Below are 23,614 nucleotides of genomic sequence, written 5' to 3' on the forward strand. Positions count from 1 at the left end.
TTTTCTGCTTCCATCTCCTTTTAATTGCTTATTTTTTATTACATTTTAAAACACATATACTTCTGTTACTGAAAATCAATAAATCAGATATCTTCAACCTCAGTCATAGAGGATGAGGAAGATGAAAAAAATCAACGATACATGCAGTATTCTCCCACCTTTCTTTCCTCTTCCAAGTTTGTTTTTTTATCTGCTTACCTTTAAAAGGAAGAAAAATGCACATTAAATTGATCGAATCCTTATAAAAAATGAAAACATCCTGTAGGTATGTTTTTTCGGTCACATGGGTGAAGCCCGTCCATGAGATGTAGTGAAGTTGAAGCGGGTGAAAGAGACTGGCTGTGAGAGAACAGGAAAAAGACATGTTGGTAGGCTCTAGGAGACAGTATCTGTTGGCAGGCTTGGGGTTTGGGTTTGGACTGTTCTTGGTTTGACCCTGCTAGTCTTGTGGGCACTAGTTACTGTGGGTAGAATTATTTTCTGGGCTGCAGTAGCAAGCAGCAGGCACTCATCTAGGACTCGTATCAAGCTGAGGGCTACCCCTGACCCTCAGATTTTCCTGTTCCTTATCTTCAGATATATCTAAGTGTGCCTTTTACTCTTTTCTTCAGGTCTCCCAGTTGCTGGGCAAACCTCAGAATTTGTTAACCAAGTGTTAGAGAAGACTGCAGAAGGCAATCCCACTGGAGGCCTTGTAGGACTAAGGATACCAACATCAAAAGTGTAATCAGCTTCATTGGACCACTGGTCAGAAATGTCTGTGTTTGTCACGTTATTCATTGTAAATTTTCATTCTGTTTTGCATGTCAGTTTAGCATTATGTAAACATTTACAATTAGGTTACATTGTTTTAAGAACTAAGTAGCATAAGTGAAGCATGATCCAAAATACTTGATTATTGCATTTTTCAGAGCATAAACCATGGTTAAAACTGCTACTGGCATCAGAGTTGAAAACCATACATTTAAATAGATGTTTAGATACAGATTACAAAATCTGTTAAAGCAAGACACTTTGAAAGAGTGAAGATAATAGTAAATGCCAAATATTGTGGCAGGTTTATGCTCTGAACCACACACAAAAAAATTGAGGAAGCATTTTTTTAAACAGTCAGTTTTGATTGTTTTTAGAATTACTGCTTTTTGTTCTAACTTTCCACAACTGTTACTCTCACTTGTACATGGCACAACCCAGCACTCATGCCCATGTGCCATATTAGATGTTCATTTTCCGAGCTCTATATGGTATATATAAATATATATATAAATATATATATATAATGTCTGTGCAAGTAAGAAAAAAAAGCATATTCTTTGTGCCTTGTATTTTGGGGAAACTATAAAACTGGTAATATTTTGTATGATGAAAACCCTAATGAGGAAAAAAAAACAAGATATATAGGTGGAAAAATTATGGGGTTTAAATGTTTTTTTGTTCCAACTCTTTTTCAAAATTTTTGAATGTATATAGGACTATGTTGAAATGTAGATATATGCCACAGAGTCTGTGTATTGTATAAAAAACAAAACAAAAAACAAACAAAAAAAAAGATGGCTCTAGAAAACTCATATTTCGGTACTTGACCGGAAGAAGACAAATACTTGCACATTATTGCGATTGTTTTATTTTTTGTACCAAAGACAAATGCAACTGATATGGCAAACTGCCAGTCTAAGTAAAGTTTTGCACAGCTTATATGATACTGTATGAATGTATGAAAAAAAAGGAGAAAAAAAAGAAAAATGAAAAGGTCAGGGTTAGGGATCTTACTGAACTGTGAATTTTATTTCTGTTTGGGTCCAATTATCTACAGAAGGAGCATCCACACACACAGATATTATTTTGCTGTTCCTCTAGTTCGCTTCCATAGTAGATAAGTTGGTGGCCATTTAGGTGTCTGTAAGTCTTTTTATTTCTGCACTTATTGTAGGAAATTTTAATATATTTCATTTTAGTAAGCTATTGGTAAAATAGTTTTTGACCTTGAAAATTAAAAAGTTTATTTAGCTTGTTGTAGTATACTTCCACCAAACAACCAAAATACAGATTATTTTTATTGTATTATGTATATATATGTAAAGAAAGAAAAAAGCTAAAAATATCTAATTCTTTAGTTGCCACTTTTCCAATTGATGTATTATTGTGCATGTAATATTTTCAAAGATCAACACAAGCTTAAAACAAAAACAAAAAAATTTATAGATTTTTATATTTTTGTACAGGTATTTTCAAACTAGCTTCTTCAAACTTAACATGTGACTTATTCTTCTTCTATAGTTTCTAGAACTGAGAAATATTAACACATTTAGTTTTTAGGTGCTCTTTTTGTTCACACAAAACAGCTTCATTAGTCAGTGTTTTAACTATGTTAAAGCTTTACCTCTTGATGAGAAATTTCTTATGTCAAGGCAGCGTTATAAACCTTCCCTACAAATCTTTCCATCCTGTCTCTCTCACTGTTTTATTTTCAGATTTTGTGTTTTGAACTCTGAAAACTGGTAACTTAAAAATTCTATCTTTTAAAAAAAAATCATATTTAACCAGAAAAAAATACCAAAAATTTCAGACCTAGCTGCTGGGAAAATATGTATTTCTCCAACTACTTCTCCATACCCCTTGGAGAATTGATTTTTAATTCTATTTTGTCTATACAGTGTGTTTCCTTTTACCTTCTTCCTGCCCACCACCCTCTCCTTTTGTAAGTGATAGCACGTGAAGCTGTAGCTTATAAAGGTCGGTCCTGAAACGCACAGTGAGAGCCGGGCAATGCGCTTTCATGCCTCTTTGACATTGTGAAGACGAGCCTCCAGGAAGGATTGTCTGACACCGTGGCTGAGCTGGGACGCACAAGGTTACCCTGTGTGCGTGGTGGGAATGGACGTGGCAGTGCGTTCACACTAAACAGATAAGCTCAGACCTGGTGGTTTAGTAGAATGTAAGTTTATTGGTCAATGTTTTTCATTTTTAGGTGGGAGAAGGCAAAGCACAGGTTTGTATCTTGGAGGTATATGAAGTTTTGACAGAGTGTGTCTGGGAAATTGAAATATGTTCCAAAATATGGCAGTTTTGCAATCAGGTGAAAATCACTTCATGGTAGAGACTCAGCTGATGAGGTTTATAAAATTGCCCCTTTCTAGCTGCTCTGTTAGGAATTCTGGTTTTTTATACCTTTTTCTTGTCTGCGAACCAGAATTTGATTTTTTGGTCTTGCATTTCAAAAAAAAAGACTTTGAATCTGTTTAGTAGATTCCATATCCTTGCATTTCAGTGTTTTATATGTACTACTTAAGTTAAATAGTTAAAAGCTTTTAAATAGTTGAGCTTTTTAATGTTGACACTTTATTTTGTACCTACCTATTTATATATGTATGTATATCTTAGAAAAAGCACTTTGTTAAAAAAAATTGCATTTTATATGATTCCTGCCATTTGCTGCTAAATCTGGGCTGGTCAGAATGCTGCAGCGATACTTGATCTAAACAAACACCTGGCGGTAAAATGTAGAGTGAAAGTTAAACCCTCTTGCTGTTCTAACTTTATCATAAGGATGACTTAGGCAAGCTGTGCAGCTTTACATTTTAACCAGGGGACTCTGTGGCATTTAAAACCGTCTAGAAATGGTTGTACTTTAATGCCAGTAATAATCTGCTTCCTCTATTGTCATTAAAATATATACGTTTAGTGTATCACACAAACAAATCTTATAAGGGTAACGTAAAAACCCCAACAATTGTACATGTTCTGTTTTTGAAAATTGTGGCATGTATTTTTGGGTGAAGATCATTAGAGAAGAGCTCTCTAAAGGTTTTCTGTGTTCATTCATGGTATACAGATAGCTCATAATGAAGTCCAGAATCTTACGTTAAGTGAAGGCATTGTGAATTCACCTCAAATAAACCCATTGTTCCCAAAGCAATTATAAACTTTGACTCTAGTACTACTATGATTTAAAAAAACAAAAAATGTTCTTCCTCGTTTCAGATACACTGGATTCTTTATAGAGTTTGTCTCCATATGAAAGCATGCTGTCCAGTTCTTGTTAAGATCTTGTCTGAGTTTTGAATTGGGTGCCACACTTTTTCAGTCAATATGATTGCTTGTTCTACTGTACCATGTACGATTCTTGTCCTTTCCTATATCCTTCATGACAGATTATGATGTGGCTTTATATTGTGCCTTACTTGTACATTGAAAACAAAACATCTTCATTCCCTTTCACTTCCTAAATCTTTCACTTTGAACTTTTTGGTAAGAGAATCAGAGCTATTATAAAAACATCATGAAGGATTTCAGATGAGTATGGTTTTTAATTCCCTCTCTTTATTGTTATTTTGTATTTGTATGAAAGACCAGTTTTGAATGGTCTTTGAATATGAGGGGGAAAGATTAGCAGTAATTTCACTACATCCCTTTTTCCTAACTTTCATGAATTTGTCATACATCTTCTTTCTGATGCTTGACTTTATTTGCTTCTTAGCAATAGTCTGCATTTAAAGAAAGGTGTGTTCAGTTCATCAGCTTGAAATTGACCATTTCATTTTTCCAGAATTTTTTAGGAAAAGAGTACTCATTTTGTTTGTTTTATAAAACAGATGACAAGTCTCTTTAAAAGAAACAGAAGTACAGTACTTTTGAAATACAATGCTGTTAGTTTGGATTTCTTTTTTATATATAATATTCATACAATTATCTGATGTTTGCCTTCATTAATAAAGCTGTTAGTTTATTCACCAAAATGTCAAGAATGGATGTGCTTTTCTTTATTCCATACATTTAAAAATATTTTAGCTGCTAAGATTTAGTTAACTTTCTAAGAAACGAATTCAAGTTGCCTTCAGCAGGAATTAACACAAACTTATGTTCCCTTTCTTTATATAGTCTTCCTAAAATTCTGTTCAAGTATTTTCTAGTTAATTATGTAACAGAATGTTAGCATCTCTCCAAATCTTGAAACTTGAATTTTGAGAATGCATTGAATTATGCTTTCAGTGTTAAAGGTTTCAATTGTCCTTCTAGTGAAGTCTGTTGTGGAATACCATTTCCCATGGAACTGAGGCCATTTCCACAACTTTGCACAGAACTGCAGTCTTGTTCTTCCCTCAGATCATGACAAATAAGTCTCACACAGTGCCGTAATACTTGTGGATTCTTTTGTAATCTTTGTAATCTTAATAAGGGCATTATGAGAAGATGACTCCATGTTTTTTTAATATTTCAAACACATTGGGATGTAACCATGAATGTCAACTGTAGGAATGGTTGTTTCGTTTTAAGGAATAAGCATGTTGGGGAAGATGATGACAATGTACTACTGACAGTTTTACACCTCCGTAGGCAAGTGGGGTTATGTGTTGAAGCATAGTCCTCGTGCTGAGTAAGCTGACTGAGATCGTAGAAACTACACCTAGGAACTGAATTATGCCAAATTGCCATTTTCCTTTAGAAAAGAGAGATTTGGGGGTAGTGGTGAGGGAGCAAAACCTTAAAACTACTTCTGAATAGTATTTTGGAATTGACGACCTGGTGACTAGTGAGGAACATCGGAGTTGGGTATTTCAATGTGCCAAGTTTGGGTGAACTAGGTTTGCCTCTTTCATAACAATGTAAACACAATTGTGTAGTTAATTAAATCCTGGGTGGATGTGAGCGGGACTGATTACTGTGTCTTGCCCTTCGCCCTTTGTTTTTTTCAGAACCAAATAACAGAAATGTATATGTGTGTACTGTATCTGCCTTTTCACCACATTTTTATGACACTGTATTCCACTGCCTGCTTTTTTTTTTTTTAACCTTCTTTCCCTAGGATTTGTCCTATAACTTAGCATTTGTGGTTAACAGTGATACTAGGGCTGACCGCACATAAGAAGTCACAAGAGAAGAGTGGAAGGGCAAGAATTCAAAGCATTTGTTCATACAATGTGGCGACCTCTGGCATAGCGCGTAGGATCCTGTTTGTAATGCTATCATGAATATTCTGTAGTTTTGTTTTCCTCCCCGCCAACTGGAGCTATGAAACTTTTTATTGGATTCAGTCTTGTCTGTTGTCTAGAAAGAATTTTATCTTGTTGACGCATGAGCTGTTTAAAAATTATTCTATTAAATGTTGGTTAATAGTGTGCAGTTTTTCTTTTCAGAAGAAAAGGCAATACAATCGTTGCCTTTGTTTTCTGTCACCTTCCAGCCCCTCAGCACTTCTAGTCAGATACAGATTCATCAGTGTATGCAACATCCTTTGTAATTTAAAATAAAAAAAAGCTGAAAAGAAAAGGTTTTCAATTGTTTGCCTCGTGTTTTCGTCCTTCCTTTTCCCACTGCTTTTCTGTTGCTGTCTGAGGTGACCATCTACCCTTCAAAGTAAGCCACCGCAACAAAATTCTGAACTAGAGACAGCAGTGAACTCTTGGTAGCACTGCCCCTCTCTCGGTGTAGTGTAGAAAGAGCTAACATTTTTTAACACTTAGAGCTGATTTTTCAACATGCTAGTTAAATTTTGCTACTACGTACAAAACACGTTCTTTATCGTTTAGAACATACTTTAGTTTATCCTTGTTTCTTCTCCTTGATTCTTGGGCCAGGTGAGGTCTCTGAGGGAAGTAAAGTATTTTGAGTCTTGCCTGACTTAAGCTTTTGTATGCGTATTTCATAATTCTCAGTAAATTTCTAAGCTTGGCTGGGCATGTACATAGAACCACTAAATCAGTGGACCTGAGTGAACCTCACTGCAGCAATGTTTCTTTGGCCAACAAACGTTCGTTTAGCAGTTACTCTGTGAAGACTTGTGCTAGGTACTGGCTGGGAGGAAATTAAAGAGCCCTCAGGAATATTCAGTTAGCTGAGGGAGGCCACATGGTCTGAACAGGACCGCAGAAAACACAAGAGCTTTACACACGCAGAGGGTTCTAGGCATCTCACTAGAGGACATTGCTGCAAGGACACTGGTACCACATCCAGTGGGGGATGTTAAGAGAACCGACAGGCTGTGTTCATGACATCCCTGGCCCCTTGAAGAAACCCTTTTTGCTTCATTTGAGTGATAGTGAGGCAGTCAGGAAGCAGAGTGGACATAGCCTCTCATGGACTGGTTCTGCTTGAGGACTTAACCTCACAGGAGCCTCTGTCGAGGTCTGGGAATTTGAAGGAGCTGGGTGAGGTGAGCCCTTCAAGTAGAGCTCTTAGGAAACAACCTTCTGTGGATAGCATGCAGTGAAATGGGTGGTTCAGTTGTCCCTCCTTGCCGACACTGATTTCAGAACCAGGAGAACACCTTAGCCAGAGAGAAAAACAGTAGTTCGGAATTACTTTTATGTTCCAGCTGAAAGGTTCAGAATAGGAAGAAAGCATTAGAAAGCCCTGGAAGGCTAGGGTGGCATTTGTTAAGCCCCTGCTAGGTGCTTTTACATCAGAGAAGTCACCTGCTGCTTTCTGTGACCCAGTTAGGTAGATGATCATGTCCGTTTTACGGAAGAGTCAGTCTAGACCCAGACTAGACTGCTGTGGAGTCACCCCAGACCCAACTTCGACGGTAAGAACTCTAATTCAAACGGCAGTTTGCTTGCAGCACTCAAGAGGCCGTGCATACTCTTCTGTAAGTGACCAGGCCAAGTCACAAGCAGTATTTGGATGGCTTTCTATGTAGGAGGGAGACAGTAGGCTCAAGATTTGAAAACCAGAAAGAATTAAAGCCAAACTAGTAGATGTAGTAGCCAAAAGCTAGTCTCAGGATCAGTAGGTAACGGTGATGAGAGCAAAGCAGCATTGGCAGTAAGTGACGGGGCGTGAAGGCCACCAAATTGTATGCTTGTCCTTCAGAGATGGTCTCTAGCTAAAGGGCTTAAAATTGAGTCGTCTTTATTAGAAGGGAGTGTGATGGAGCATGGAGAAAAGAGCTATGTTTCCTTCTGTAACTGCCTCATGGAGATGCAGTTGGCCACCGTTGGTTGCTGAGGAATTTCCAGCAAGGAGCATGATGGGAAAGGGGCCCAAGATCACGTGGGCCCATCTACTACGTGCAGACTTTGGGTTTCTTCACTGTCTTGAATAGGGAGCTTCTACTTGAGAATCCAGAACATTTGAGTGACTTGAAAAACATCAACCTCAGTTTCTTTTAAGGGTTTTAATCTTAAGATGGTGCCAAGAATGAACCTAACAGAAAATGTTCAAGCTCTATGGAAAACATTAAAATACTACGAACAACACAGAAGAAGAACTGAACAAATGGAAAGATAGACCAAGTTGTTGAACAGGAGCAGTCAGTGGCATAAAGCTGTCAGTCTTTGTAAGTTAAAGTAATTTAGTGCCATCCCAGTGAGACATACCAATACAATTAAATACAACTAAAGTTCACATGGAGAAAAAAATGGGGTGCATGATCCTTAAAGCACATTAAGCTGTAATATTAAAGCTGTAATTTGGGTGCATGAATGAATGGGTCAAGAGAATATAATGGGAAGTATAGAAGTAAATTCAGATGTAAGGATTTATATGATAAATACAGCATCTGAAACCTGTGAGAAAAAGATGGATTGTTCAGAAAATAGTGATGGAACAACTGGGTTCACACCATAAGCCAACACATATTTCAAAATGGGTAAAGATCTAAATGCAAAAAGAAATTCAAATAAAACTTCTTTAAGGCCCAAAATACCGTAAGCCAAGTCAAAATTCTATTGACTAAGATAACGCTCATCTCTCAGAGCAAATCCTCCTAGTATATAAAGAGCTTTGGGAGCTAATATAAAAAAGACCAACAAAAACCTAAGAGAAAACTGAGCAGATAGTAAAATAAATGAAAATAGTTCTCAGTTCATGATAAGAGAAATGAAAATTAAAAGATGGCACTTTTCACTTAATCAGATTGGCAAAAATCCTAGTGTTTATAAAGTACCATGTGTACAAGGCCTTGAGAAAGCAAGCATTAGTACCGCATTGCTCCTGGGAGCGTAAATTGATAAAACCTCTATGAAAAGCAGTTGGGTAGCATGTATCCAAATTTTAAAATGCATCTATCCTTTGGCCTAGCAATTCCATTTGGGCTGGGCAAGTCATTAGAGTCTCTGTGCCTGTCTCCTTATCTGTAAGACAGGGAAGATTCTACCTCACAGGGTTGGTGTGAGAGTTACATTAGAAGGATACGCACACAGCGCTTAGTACTAGGTGGCCGGCACAAGGGAAGTGCTTCGGAAATAGCAGTACCACAGTAAGAGCAGTCACGTGCATTGCGGTCTCACCATGTACCACGTTACTACATGGTGTTGCTGCTCTTCATGTGTCACCTCGTTTAGGCCCCCAGTCGGTGCTGTGATCGCCGGCAGTCAGCCTCTGAGGAGACTGAAGCACAGAGATGTGAAGTGGGTGGTCACGCAGGATTCAAGCCAGGGCAGATGCCCAAGATGCAAGGCACAGCCAGTCTGTTAGGTGCAGTGGTGTGAAGAACACTTCACAGGAGGGTGTTCTCTCCAGGACTAGACATCCAAAAAGAGCTTGAAGAATCCAGGAAGGAGACAAGGCTGGTGGGGTGACTGATGCCCTTGAGGTCCAGCTAAGAAACTTGGACTAGTTAATAAAATATATATATATATAATGAAAGAGCCTCCATCTGTTGAGGGTTTGCTCTTAATTATTTCCATTAAGTAATTTAAGGCTTCCCTGGTGGCTCTAAAGATGCTAAAGAATCTGCCTGCAACGCGGGAGACCCAGGCTCAATCCCTGGGTCGGGAAGATCCGCCTGGAAAAGGAAATGGCTACCACCCCAGTATTCTTTCCTGGAAAATTCCATGGGCAGAGGAGCCTGGCAGGTTACAGTCCATGGAGTCACAGGCCTAAGCAACTTTCATTTCCATTAAAAACTACATTAATCCATCAAGACTACACCAGCAAAGTACATTTATTAAAACCAATTGCACACAAAAGGGAAACGCCAGGAGTCAGAGAAGGGGTGTAAGTTGGAATGTGACTTGATCAGTTGGGCATTTTAGAAAGATCCCTCCAACCATGGGCTGAACTGACAGGAGTTGTTAACCCTAGCAAACTGCCTTGAATTTCATACATTTAAAAAAGTAGTGATAACATTTGTTATTTTTTTCTTTCACCCCACAACTTATATTCATTGTAGAAAATATGATAAATACAAGAAAGTTTAAAGGAGTATAAAAAATTGTTTAATTCCACCTTCCAGAGATATCCCAATGGATAATTTTCTTCCAATCTTACCCCGCCCCCGCCCCCGCCCCCGTGCAAGAAATGTGCAGTCATTAGAATGGCTGATGGGCAGAACATGGGGAGACGCCCCTGTTCAAGCGTTCCTGACAATTCCCTCCTTTCTTCTAGGTCCACACCAAGAGGCCGACTGATTTTTCCCACGTGTCAAGCAAAGGCCACGCGACTTGGCGCCACCACCCTCACTCGCCTCAGGCCGGTCTCTAGGGGGCGCTGCCGCAAGACCCGGAGGCTAAGAAGGAAGCAGGTGCGAAAACGCGTTGGAACTTGGGCTCCGCGGCTTCCCGTAGCCGGCATTTCCAACATGGCGACTGCCCAAGATGTCCACGTCCGTATCTGTAACCAAGAGATTGTCAAATTCGACCTGGAGGTGAAGGCGCTTATCCAGGTACTAATGCCCAGGAACCCCGCCAGGGTCCAGTAGCCCTAAACCCAAGCTCAGCTGGCCTTCTTTGAGCTCAGCGGTCTCACTCCCGAGCTGTCCCCACTTGGTCAGGTCCCCGCGGCCACTGGCCCAGCACCCTGCCCACTACCCCTCAACTGTCCCGCCCCTTGGCCCCGTTCCCCCCGTCCCCTTGATCGTTGGTCTTGGTATTCCGTCCGACTGCCGTTAGCTCGCCCTCTCCCAGGACACCCCCTACTCCACCTCCGCTCCTAACTGGGCTTCCCCTGTGTGGCCCCTCCCCTACACACCCCTGGCCGTCACCTCGCCACCCCCAGCCAGCCTCAAAACGTACCTGTCATCCTGCCTGGCCCCGCCTTCTGACCCCGTCCTCCCCATCCTTTAGTAGCGTCCTGTGGGCCATCAGCCTCGCCCCCTGCTGGTCTGATGCCCCGTGGCACCAAAGGCCACCTTGCACAGAGGTACTAGGTGAAATGAACGTGACCTAGACCGTCGTTGTGATTGTGTAAATGAGGAAGGGGAGTCTGCCTGAGCAGAAAGCAGATAATAGCCAAACTGGGACGCGGACAATGAAAGTCATCCTAGAGAAAATTCTTGGCGTCTACTTCGTTTAACAGATGGGGCGATTGAGATCCTTTGCCTAAGCCAATTAAGGGTAGAACGTGATAGTGCAATAAACCAATTGGCAATTGGGAACGTAGAAATAGTTCCTTTAGTTTATCAAAAAGAAACCAAGAGTTTTAAACCTTCCTTTTGGGCGGATCGTTTTCATTTCCAGCAGTGTTACTCAACCTTAGATGCTGAGTAAGAGTCTGCATCTAGCTGTGGTAAAAGGTAAAGGAAAGTAAGCTCCCCACGGAAATCAGGTGCAAAATAAAGCAAATTTATAGCTTGTGAAATGTTGCATGGAACTGTTATTTAATGAGTAATCCAGAGAACAACTTGATACAAACATTTAAACTTTTTGAACTTCACGTTTCCTATGTATAAACTACAAAACATCTGGGCCAATTCTAGAAAAATAAATTTAGGAGTCATAAAAATGAAATTGGCTTCTCAGGTGATCTAAATTGCTTCAGCCCCATTTTGCACTCTCTAAGATTCGCTTTCTCCTGAAGAGAACACTTGATTACAGCTAGATTTAGCACATCCTTAGAGTGTGACAACTCCTGCTCAGCCCTTTATAGTGGGTACCTGGTCATGAAGTGGGTCATGTGATGAGGAAAGTGAGACACACAAGCCTCGGTAACTTTTTCAGGATTATACATCTGATAAATTGCTACAACCAGAATTTGAATCCACATGGTCTGGCTCTAGGGCCTGCTTTTTACTTGGCCCTGGTAATTCTGAATGTCCGGAAACAAATTCTAAATCTGCATTTGAACATGTCTGTAAACTGTGTGATTTATAATATTAATAGATGGCTTGTAAAATTAGATCAAGCAATTAATCTTAAAGAGGTTCATCTTGTCATATGCCAAGTATACAGCATCTTCCTTTTTAAGTTGGAAAGACCTAAAGTTACAGTACTCTCTCAGGTGTTCATTCTTGTCAGATATACAAGCTGCCTTAAGTCTTTTATAATGGCTGGGTGGTGGTCTGTTAAACGTCAAGACTTATTAGTTCCTTAGTTCGTTTCTGTTTTTGAAAACTGATTTATTAATTAATTTTTGGTTGCACTGAGTCTTCGTTGCTGCGCATGGGCTTTCACTAATTGTAGCAAGTGAGGGCTACTCTTTGTTGCAGTGCATGGGCTTCTAATTGCCGTGTCTTCTCTTGTTATGGAGCACAGGCTCTAGGACCCACAGGCCTTCAGCAGTTGCAGCAGGCACGCTCAGCAGTTGTGGTGTGCGGGCTTAGTTGCTCCGCAGCATCAGATTTCCTGTCTACTGTACCACCAGGGAAGTCGCACTGTTGTCTTTCTGTTTATGCTTCTATGTTACTTGCTCAGACTTATTCCAAAGAGGGATGAAAAAAATGTAGATTATAATGCTTCTACTTGTGTTACAGAGGTAAACAGCAAAGATTAGGATGAATTACAATCAATAGCTCCAACTTAGTTGTGGTCTAAGCCAACTCTCTCATTGTACAGCGGGTGTCATTTCCTCTCATTGCCTTGAGAAAGGCCCATTCATCTCTTCAATGTCTCCTAGGATATTCGAGATTGTTCAGGACCATTAAGTGCACTTACCGAACTGAACACTAGAGTGAAAGAGAAGTTCCAGCAACTGCGGCACAGAATACAAGTGAGTGAGTGCGGAACTGGGACCCTGCGCCTGGGGAAAGAAAAGAATGTGCATTGGAGAGGTTTTGCAAATGTATTAAGTTAATGATTTGTTTAAAATCTAGATTCTTTAATGGACTGTAAACTCGATGTCAGCAGGACTGTTCCTGGTGTTCGCTGCATGTCCCTCGTGATGGTACAGATTGGGCACCATCGCTGAGGGGAAGAATGGGTGTGTGGGAAGAAGGGAGGGAGGGAGGCAAGGTGGGGGAAATGGAAATTCTGGTCACAGAGAACCAGAGAGAGTTCTAGACGAAAAGAAGGTGAGGTCTGCTGTCCCTCACTGTAGTGGGTGGTTGTGTCCTTGTGTTTGTTTAGGGCTCTGTGTCTTTATTTTCAGAGGGCCTTACCTATGGGGCTTTTGTGCGACCTGGGTTGAACATAAGTCTCTTCAGAGGTTTTTGCATTTGCTTTTACCAGGTCTCCTGGGATTACCACAAGTCTGGGAGCACTTTGTATGTTCTTTTATCCTTGTGGAGGTTCTTGAACCACTCAGGGAGGGTGAACTTGGACCCTCGATCCTTGTGAGGGGAGTTCCATGGTTATAATCGGGGGAGACATTTATATCCCTCTAGCCAGGCCCCACAAAAAAAAACTCCACAATTTCTCTGTGCAGGTTGACAGAGATTTTCCTCATTCACCTTTTCACTGAGGGTATATGTATCCCTTTGTGGTCCTGGCTTTGCAATGGTCTCAGTTCCAATTCCCAGCCTCAGGGGGCCAAGGCTTCGTTTTCTGTCCCCACCTGGACTTGAAAACCGTGTTTGCCACTCAGTCTAAGATGAAATGTGTACCAGGATTGAGGACATGTAGAAACAGATAGCAGTGTGCTGTTTCCATCATATCCTAGAGGGGGATCAGTAGGCTCCTATGTTATTGTAGTTTCTTCCCTTTTCCTTTCAGGCACATCCTGGATTACAGGAACACCTCTCCCACTCCAGGGCAGCCTCACGCCCCTCACAGGAAGACTGCTCTGACTCTTAGTTCCTTTCTCATTTTGAGGTTTGAGGATGGTCCTTTCTTCCCTTTTACACAGCTATCTGTGTGGAAGGATGTTTGTTGTGTGTGAAGCAGCATTCCTGAGTCTTCTGTTCTAGGCGGGTGTTCAGGTGCTGTTGCATAACTGATAGAAGCGCTTTCCAGTTTTTCGTTACCTTTCAAAACCGTTTTAACGTAGAGCTGATTTCCTCCCAAAGGAGCTTGAGCAGTCGGCTAAAGAGCAAGACAAAGAGTCAGAGAAGCAAGTTCTGCTCCAAGAAGTGGAGAATCACAAAAAGCAGATGCTCAGGTGGGTGGGGCCTGGCCTCCTGCCAGTGGCCTCCGCTGGGCCGCTTGCTCCCGGGGAGGCTTGGGCCTGAGTTTGCCTACTAAACCTGCCAAAGCTGGGGGTCAGCAGGGGCTGTTGGGTAGGTGGGACTGTGCATAGTTTACAAAAGCATGTTTAACATTATGCGGTATTTTTTAAAAAGCAGAAAAATCATTGCTTTTGTAATATAAGGTCCTTTTTAATCTAAAGAGAATTGATAGCAGAAAAAGTCCACTGAAGGTGAACCTACTTAAGACAGACCAAAACTTAGAAAGTTTTGAATAGGACTTTATCTTAAAAAAAAATGAGACAAAGCAATGTAAATAAGCTTATGTTAAATAGAATTGAAGTTTTCATTGCAGCTGTAGGCTAATCCTTGATAATATAATTGAAGTATATGCCATCTCTTGGTATTGAATTAGGGGACTTTTCCAGCAAAGCCGTCTGACAGCATGACACAGTGCCTGCCCCTTCAGATTTGATGTCCACACAACAATCATAAAGAGGATTGTTACTGCAGAGATGTTGGAGGTCCCCACCAGCTTTTCTAGATCCTTCTCTTTTGAAGTCCCTGTCCTGGGCCCATCCTCGTTGGTTTTCTCTTTGTGTTGTTAACTGGTCTAACTTTGTCACAGCTGTCTCTGTCCACAGCTGTGTTTCTGATCTGAGTGATGCTCCAGCATCGTCTGTGCTGACAGCAGCTCTGTGTATAATGCCCAGATGTTAGGAGGACGGAGACTGACAAAGACACGGGCACGGTGGAGGCTCTTGTGAGGAGGGAGGGGTGTGTGAGTGGCGACCAGTGATCTTTGGCTCCTGATGGTTTTTGTTTCCCTCGCCACCATGGGGGCTCAATTATAAAGACTGAGTGACGAGGCCTCCTTGTGTAAAATCTATCAAGTTACACCAGCAAAACCACCTCAGCATGGGTTTAAAGTTGAGTGTGGTCGTTCAGGGTGTCTAGTTCCCGGGCAGAGGAGAGAAAGCGGGAAGTTAATGCTTTGGTATTTGCATGTTGAAACAGTGCTGGTGCTCACCTGGGTTATGGTGCTCATCACACTTACAGTAAATATTTTTGTTTGTCTTTCTCCCCAGTAAATATGAGTCCCTGAGGGCAGGTACTGTTGCTCACTCATCTCTGCATTGTGGGGATCAGCAGAACGCCCTTGTAAACCGTTACAAATATAATTAATTCATGTGTGAGCCAGCATCATAGATGCTGGTCAGGCATCAGAGAGCTCATTTGAACATTTTCAGCCTAGAGGTGCTATTCAAAATGCCAGCCTACCAGTTCGTGGACTCTCGTTTGCCTTTTTAAATATCCCGGAGGTTAGCACATTTGATTTGAGCCAGCTGTGTAGGAGCTCTAGCGCATGAGTTTGCTTCTCTGAGGAGCCCAGTTAACTCTTTCGTAGTCCATCAACAAGGGTCTCACTCCAGTGTAAGTTGGTGCAGCCACTATGGACAACAGTATGGAGGTTTCTCAAAAAGCTAAAAACAGAGTTACCATATGATCCAGCAGTCCCACTCTTGGGTATATATCCAGACAAAACTATAATTCAAGAAGATGCACGTACCTCTATGTTCAAGTGAATAACAGCACTATTCACAGTAGCCAAGGCACGTCTGCAACCTAAATGTCCATCAGTAGATGAATGGATAAAGAAGATGTGGTATATATGTATAACAGGATACTACTCAGCCATAAAAAACATTGAAATAATGCCATTTGCAGCAACATGGATGGACCTAGAGATTATCATCCTAGCAAATAAGTGAGAAAGAGAAAGACTAATGCCATATGATATGTGGGATCTAAAGTATGACAGTGACCGTATCTGTGAAACAGACACAGACTTAGTCACAGAACAGATCTGTGGTGGCCAAGGAGGAGGGTAAGTAGGGGAGAGAAGGACTGAAAGTTTGGGATTAGCAGATGCAAACTAGTATATATAAGATGGATAAGCAGCAAGGTCCTACTGTACAGCGCAGGGAACTATATTCGCTATCCTGTGATAAACCAGAATGGAAAAAGTGTGAAAAAGAACACATGCGCAACTGAGACCCTGCTTTTCAGCAGGAATTAACACAGCATTGTGTATCAACTGTACGTCAATAAAACATTTTACACACACACGAAAAACAAAGACCCCCCCCCCCACTCTGACTTCAGGAAACCGTTCACTGATTTGAGTTGTCACAAAGATCAGGTACAAAATGTGAATAAATCGTGTCAGACTGGGCCCTGCTAGTACAATGTGTTTGTGTTGTCCACGATTGGTCTGTGGTTTGTAAAGCAGGCGTCTCCAACACTTGGGCCACAGGCCAGTACCAGTCCACGACCTGTTAGGAACCAGGCCACACAGTGTGAGGTGAGTGGTGAGCAACCGAACAAAGTTTCATCTTTATTTACAGCCGTCCTCCAACTCTTGCGTTACTATCTGAGCTCTGCTTCCTGTCCTGGAAGTGGCAGCATTCGATTCTCGCAAGACCGCGAACCCTAACCCTAAAGTCAAGGCGGAGTATCCTGAGATTGTCCCAAAATAGAAGCAAAGGGCACAGTAAATATAATGCACTTGAGTCATCCCATAGCTACCCTCCTCCCCCACTGATCCATGGGAAAATTGTCTTCCATGAAACCAGACCCTGGTGCCAAAAAGACTGGGGACCACTGGTGTAAAGAACAGCAAACCTTGAAGAAATATTGAAGAAAACTGTCTTATACTGGTTTTTCTACTTCCTACTGCCTATATTGATTGAGTAGCTACTGGGTCAATAACTGTTGTCCTGGGTACTGGTGATACAAAGATGAATGAGGCATGGTTCTCCAGGAGCAGAACCAAGCCACGCTGTGGGCAGAACAGTAATATGTAGGAGATGGCTTTGAACAGGGCCGCATGCACCCAGCTGGGGAGTTTGGATGTTCCCCTGAAGTGGAGCCATTGCAGGCTGTAAATACAGGGATGCTATGACCAGCCTTCTCCCTCAGCCTGCCCTGGGGGAGAGGGACTGTTATGGGTGGTAGGAGAATGGAAACAGCTTCCGGGGCAACCAAGAAGAGGAAGTGTTGGGACGGGTGATGGACTCTGGGCTACACACAGGTGGCCTCCACATCACTGCCTGGCTGGAAGGAAGACTGCTGTGACTTGAACTGATGGATAGCCTGTTGGCATCAAGAGAAACTCACACACGGCCTTTGTAATTCCAGCAATCAGACCTCATGGAGGAAGGCTAACCTCACTTGCAAAATTGCTATCGACAACCTAGAGAAAGCAGAACTTCTCCAGGGAGGAGACCTATTCCGGCAGAGGTATGTATCCTCTTATCTTTCTGGGTTTTGATGACAGAATAGACAGCAGTTAGCAAGGTGCAAAACCTACTGTGGAGAACCTTCTCTTGTTTTTAGCATAAAATTGATATTTTATAAGTAATTTTTTTAAGTATAAAAGAAATATATTCTTTTTTTTTTTTTTTAACAAATTTATTTATTTAGCTGCACCAGGTCTTTGCTGAAGCATGTGGGATCTAGATCCCTGATCAGGGATTGAACCTCGGCCCCCTGCCTTGGGAGCGCAGAGTCTTAGCCACTGGACCACCAGGGAAGTCCCAAGAAATGCATTCTTATTTTTAGTAAATTGGTAAAATTAAAATGTGAATCACAAAGTGAAAGTATGAATTGTGCTGTTCACAACTATTTTGATATATTGCCTCCTTTCATTATTTTTTCTTCCATATTTTTTATTTATTAAGTCAGTATGGTACCATACATTATCTGGTCCCATCACTTCATGGCAAATAGATGGGGAAACAATGGAAACTGTGATAGACTCTTTATTTTCTTGGGCTCCAGAATCACTGTAGATGGTGGCTGCAGCCATGAAGTTAAAAGATGCTTGGAAGACATATTAAAAAGCAGAGACATTACTTTGCTGATAAAGGTGTGTATAGTCAAAGCTATGATTTTTCCAGTAGTCATGTATGGATGTGAGAGTTGTGCCATAAAGAAGGCTGAGCACTGAAGAATTGATGCTTTTGAACGGTGATGTTGGAGAACTCTTGAGAGTCCCTTGGATTGCAAAGAGATCCAACCAGTCAATCCTAAAGGAAATTAGTCCTGAATTCATTGGAAGGACTGACGCTGAAGCTGAAGCTCCAGTACTTTAGCCACCTGATGCGAAGAACTGACTCATTTGAAAAGACCCTGATGCTGACAAAGGTTGAAGGCAGGAGGAGAAAGGGACGACAGAAGATGAGATGGTTGGATGGCATCACCAACTCAATGGAGATTGAGTTTGAGCAAGCTCCCGGAGTTGGTGGTGGACAGGGAAGTCTGGTGTGCTGCAGTTCTTGAGGTCACAAAGAATGGGACACAACTGAGCAACTGAACTGAACTGAATGTTAAATGTAGTCTCCTATTCTTCACTTAGTATTATTGCACAAAGATGTGCCTGTTTTTTTAAAAAGCTCTTTAAACAAAATTTTCATAGTACATAGTATTCCCTCATATTAACTAATCCCCTGCTTGTGTGTGTTTATATGTCTAGTTATGTCAGTATTATGAACAACACACCAGGGCACATGTCAGTACATAAAGCTTTGTCCATATTCTGTGTGTTTCCTTTGGAGAGATTCCCAGGGATGAGATTATTGGGTCAAAGGCATGAACATTGCTAAGACTGCTAATACATATCGCCAGTTGTCTCTCAGAAGGTAGCACCAGCGGACGTTCCTACCAGCAGTCTTCAAGTACGTGCTCTCGGCACACCCTTGCCACCGTCGCGTGTGTGCTGAGCCGCTCAGTCATGTCAGGCTCTTTGTGAACCCATGGACTATAGCCTGCCAGACTCCTCTGTCCATGGAATTTCCCAAGCAAGAATACCAGAGTGGGTTGCCATTTCCTCCTTGAGGGGACCTTCTCAACCCAGGGATCGAACCCTCTTCTCCCAAGTCTCCTGCCTGGCAGGTGGATTCTTCACCACTGAGCCATCGGAAGAAGTGCTTTGCCACCATTAAGTATGACCATTGAAAAAATACCTACTGATTTGATAGATTAAAATGTGGGATCTTGTTTGAATCCGGGGCTTTCTTGAGCTGGGCTTTTGTTGACATTCCTCCTCCCACTCTGTACTTCTAGGAAAACTGCCAAAGAGAGCCTGGCCCAGACGTCCAGCGCCATCACAGAGAGCCTCATGGGGATCAGCAGGATGATGTCCCAGCAGGTCCAGCAGAGCGAGGAAGCCATGCAGACACTGGGTAAAGTCAGGCCAGGCCTGCGGTGGCAGGCTGCCCCTCACCCCTGGGCTCCTCGGCCTCTGCCCACACCCCCCCGCCTTACTGATCTGTGTGGCTTCTCACTTCTGTGACAGCTTGGTCTTACCCAGTTGGGATGCACTGCTCTCATTTCCCGTTTTGGTTTTTACAGTTGTCCTGAGAGATCCACACACCCCATCAATACGTTTGGAAGGACTCTTCTGGAGAGTGGGTGCCAACAGGCGTGGGGGGGGCTTGGGAGTCTGTCTTTCATCTCAGGCTCTGGGGACCCTTCTGGCCAGGCAGAGAGATGATTGGTTATTGGCTGCGAGCTTGTCGGTCTACTAGGACGTCAGCTTACAGTTGTACTCCCCGATGTTGCTTTTACTGTGAGCTCCTTTTATTTATATATTTATATATGTATTTTTACTTCTTGGCTGCGCTGTGTAGCATGCGGGACCCTAGTTTCCCTACTGGGGATCAAACTCATGCCCCTTGCACTGGACACGTGGGGTCCTCCCCACTGGACGACCAGGGAAGTCCTGGGAGCTCCTTTGGAAAGACACAGTCAGGGCTGAGCTTCTTGAGATCATCTGATTCTCCCCAGCAGCTTTCCTAGCATGGCTTCCTTATCTGCCCAGGATCCTCCCTATAGGAAAACAGAGGAAGAGTGTTTACTCTGAGACAGCTTTGGAGGCTTCACACAGTACGAAAGTAGAGAGCCTGGTTCGTGAGTCCCAGGAACCATCACCCAGCTTCAGCAGTGGTCAGCTCCTGGCCAGTCTTTCAACTCTGTCCTCACTCTGCCCCCATCTTGATTACTTTGAAGCAAATCTCAGACGTCATCCGTATAAATACTCCCATATATCTTTCTAAAAGATGGACTTTTGAAACAAAAAACTATAATACCAGCATCACCCCTAAAAATTATCTGCAATTTTGAACCACTCTTTTTTTTTTTTTGAACCACTCTTTTTTTGTTTGTTTCCAGTGCACTATCCTAACAGGCAGAAGCAAACAGAAAATCAAGGAGCTTGTCCCCGAGGTCACTGCCTGTGTTTGAAACTTATCTGGGCATTTATAGGCTCAGAACCAGCCGGTCACCTCCTCTGACTGTGTGCTGGGGCCATGGCCCGAGGAGAATGTGAGCAGGAGGAGCCGGCCTGGCCTTGGAGTCCAGGGCTTTTCTGCTCTGGTGTGAGTAACAGGCACCCACCCCAGCATGCAGGTCAGAAACTGACCATATATTTACGTGCTCAGAAGGGGACACAGATCCTGGTGGTTTCTGGGGTGTTGAGGGTTGTTCTGGGGGCAAACGTTAGAAGCGAGATGGCCATTGAAGAAAGAAGAATGGTTATTAATCCTTGCCTTATGACTCATAAATTCAGCTTGATTTAAAAATCTATTAGGACTGCAGTTCTTTGTGTGTGTGTCTGTGTCTGTGTGTGTTTTAAAGCCTGTTAAGGATATGATGTCTGGAATTTGCTGCAAAATTGTAGAGGGGGCCAGAGTTGTATGGGGGTTATGAGGGGACAGGATTACCAGGGAGTTGATGGTTCTTGGGTATGGTTCTATTCTGTCTGCTTTTGTGATGGTTAAAGTTCTCTGTAAAGAAAGCTTAAAAGGAAAAGCCAGTTAGATTTTTACTTCAGAGAGTCTTACTTAGGTTTTCAGCATGGCGGGAGGCGTGGAGAAAGAGGACTGAGAGGGACTTTTGTTATCTGAGAGTGTGTTTGTACCCGTCTGTGTTTTTCAGGCTACTGCTCTACTTCCTCTGGTAATTTATTCAATTACTAACTTGTAATTTTGTAAAAAGGTAAAATAAATGATATAGTCAAGGGAAGAGCCCTCCAGGTCAGCACTGTCCCCTAGAAACATCATGGAAGCCACATGCTTAAAATTTTCATTAGGCACATTAAAAAAAGTAAAAACAAAGGTATGAAATTGATTGTGATAAAATATTTACCTATTTCAATATGCAATTCATAGTGAAAATTATTATGAGAGATTTTACATCTCTCTTTTTCCATACTGAATCTCTGAAATCATGTGGGTATCTGCCTGTAGGGACGTCGAGGTTTGGATGGGGCATGTTTGACTCCCTCAGGGGCCGCGTGACTTGTTGCGGCCAGCACTGGCTGCACTGCTCTGGACGGCACAGGCGGGAACAGCTCTGCCTTCAGACCTCCCCCTGCCCCGACCTCCAGGCCTGCTCCCCAGAGGCGCCCACTGCTCCCACTTCTCTCATAACCTTCTGAGACTCTCCAGCGTGCATAGTACAAACAGGTGTTAGTGATCCCCTCCTTTGTTACGTATATGGAAGCATCTCACATGCTGTTCTTCACACCCGGCCTTCTCACTTGACAGCTCTTCACTCCGGGGATATTCTGATGATGCCCTGTTAGGCTTTATAGAGGAATCTTGCCAGGTAAGCCTTCTTCCCCAAGCGTCAGGCCCAGTAACCGGCACTCCAGTTCATTTGATGCGTGGGCACAAGGAACCTTAAGGGACACGTGCCTCTTCGTAGGTTTCCCAGGGGGCTGGAGCACGGGCATCATGTGTTTAACACTATAGCCAGTGTCCCCGGACTGAAGGACTGGCTTGTATGAGGCCGTGTGACAGGGCCCAAGACACCCCAGCTCTTTCACAGGGAATGGATCTGCAAAGAGCAGATATGACCAGAAGGTGTCCTGGCAGGGTGCACCTCTCGGGTGCAGAGTCCTGACCCCACAGAGACCTCACAGCGCCTGTCCACGGTCACCTGCGTTAGTTTCGTGACCACCGGTCCTTCTCAGCAGCGCCTGCCTCCTTCAGAAAGTGGAGGTTGGTGGTGAGGAAAGGAGCCGTTCTCTGCCCTTTTCCCTTTTGGTGTCCACGTTGGGAGGACTGCTAGTTACGGCCCCATGACAGTGCGTGTAAGCAAACCACACCCTCCTCTGAGCTGGGTGGAGCCCAGGCCTCTCCTCGCCCTGTCCTTGTTCTTGCTCCTCCGTGTTGCCTGTCTTCACATCTTTTGTCCTGGCTCAGGGGACCTTGCTCCCAAGCGCAGTGTTACACCGGGAGCCCGGCCAGCGAGGCCTCTGGGTGTGGTGCCATACAGTTTCTGAGTCATGCTCCCTCCCTCTTTTGTTTCAGTTAATTCTTCACGGACTATCCTGGATGCAAATGAAGAATTCAAATCCATGTCAGGGACCATCCAGTTGGGACGGAAGCTCATCACAAAATATAATCGCCGAGAGCTGACAGACAAACTTCTCATTTTCCTTGCGCTGGCCCTCTTTCTTGCTACAGTCCTCTATATTTTGAAAAAACGGCTGTTTCCATTTTTGTGAGGTCTGAGAGCTGCCAGCTTCTGCCCTCTGAACTCTGCTGTCAGGGTCTGGCCGCACTCCTGAGCTCTGGCCCCAGCCTGCATCAGGTGCAAAGCAGGCGAGATGGAGACAGCCCCGGGAGTTTCTGCAGGGGCTGGTGTGCTGGGCTGAGCAGAGGACCAGGAGGGGGCCTGTCATCAGGACACCTCAGGGACGCCGAGAGCCCTCACGCACTGGGGTGGCAGTCACTTGGGACACCCGGGCTGGCCTCCAGGATTTGATGTCCCTCCCGTGTCCCCCTGCCCCCTGCAGCCTTAATGCCCGATCTGGAGGAGGGAAGAGAAGAGGGGGAGAAGGAGGGTGAAAACTCACATCCATTCCTTGAATAAAGTTGACTGTATTCAATAGCATGAAATGCATTTGGTTTTCTAAGGCATTCCTCTGGGAATTCGTGTGCCTGTGCTTGATGTCCAGCTATCTAGAACTTGAACTCGGATCATCAATTTGTTTGCTCAACAAAGAATTATTAAGCAACAGCCACACAGAAGCAGAGTGTTCTAGAGGCTGCCATGGTCCCCCAACGAGCAAGACAGACAAGATCCCGCAGGCCCTCAGGATGGAGTGTGCGCCTCCCGCTGGCGGCAGCTCGCAGCAGCGTCTGGAGAGGCCAGGGCAGACACCCTCTCTGCACACAGTGGCTGGGGGGTGTGCACTGTCTCAGGGGCTGGCCCACACCTTTCTCTTTGAGGTCCAGGGCTAAATATAACCCAGAGAGTGAAGTTAGTGATAAGCTGGGGCCTGTCTGGGCCTGAGTTCTATTGAGACCTGGCGGGGAGCAGGGCCCA

General features: G+C 43.3%; 2 protein-coding genes across 3 annotated transcripts in view; both read left to right on the forward strand.

Moving 5' to 3' along the window:
* Nucleotides 1–6,271, forward strand: part of CREBRF (CREB3 regulatory factor) — a 59,821-nt gene extending 53,550 nt beyond the window's left edge. For both annotated transcript variants that reach the window (XM_061129491.1, XM_061129490.1), the window contains exon 9: nucleotides 612–6,271. In XM_061129491.1, coding sequence (XP_060985474.1) covers nucleotides 612–727 — 116 coding nt within the window. In that variant the 3' untranslated portion in view covers nucleotides 728–6,271. The remainder of the gene's footprint in view (nucleotides 1–611) is intronic.
* Nucleotides 6,272–10,468: 4,197 nt separating this feature from the next.
* Nucleotides 10,469–23,174, forward strand: BNIP1 (BCL2 interacting protein 1). Its single transcript, XM_061129492.1, has 6 exons — nucleotides 10,469–10,603; nucleotides 12,772–12,864; nucleotides 14,099–14,190; nucleotides 17,417–17,518; nucleotides 19,343–19,461; nucleotides 22,594–23,174. Exons 1-6 carry the CDS (start codon nucleotides 10,520–10,522, stop codon nucleotides 22,788–22,790), a joined length of 687 nt encoding a protein of 228 aa, XP_060985475.1. The 5' UTR covers nucleotides 10,469–10,519; the 3' UTR covers nucleotides 22,791–23,174.
* Nucleotides 23,175–23,614: the final 440 nt, after the last annotated feature.

This window comes from Dama dama, chromosome 25, assembly GCF_033118175.1.
Source record: "Dama dama isolate Ldn47 chromosome 25, ASM3311817v1, whole genome shotgun sequence".
Taxonomy (NCBI): Eukaryota; Metazoa; Chordata; class Mammalia; order Artiodactyla; family Cervidae; genus Dama; species Dama dama.

Coding starts and splice junctions, on each gene's coding strand:
- BNIP1 (XM_061129492.1), top strand. CDS start 10,520: ATGGCGACTGCCCAAGATGTCCACGTCCGTATCTGTAACCAAGAGATT. Junction 10,604..12,771: donor AGGTGAAGGCGCTTATCCAG/GTACTAATGCCC, acceptor AATGTCTCCTAG/GATATTCGAGATTGTTCAGG. Junction 17,519..19,342: donor GGAGACCTATTCCGGCAGAG/GTATGTATCCTC, acceptor CTGTACTTCTAG/GAAAACTGCCAAAGAGAGCC.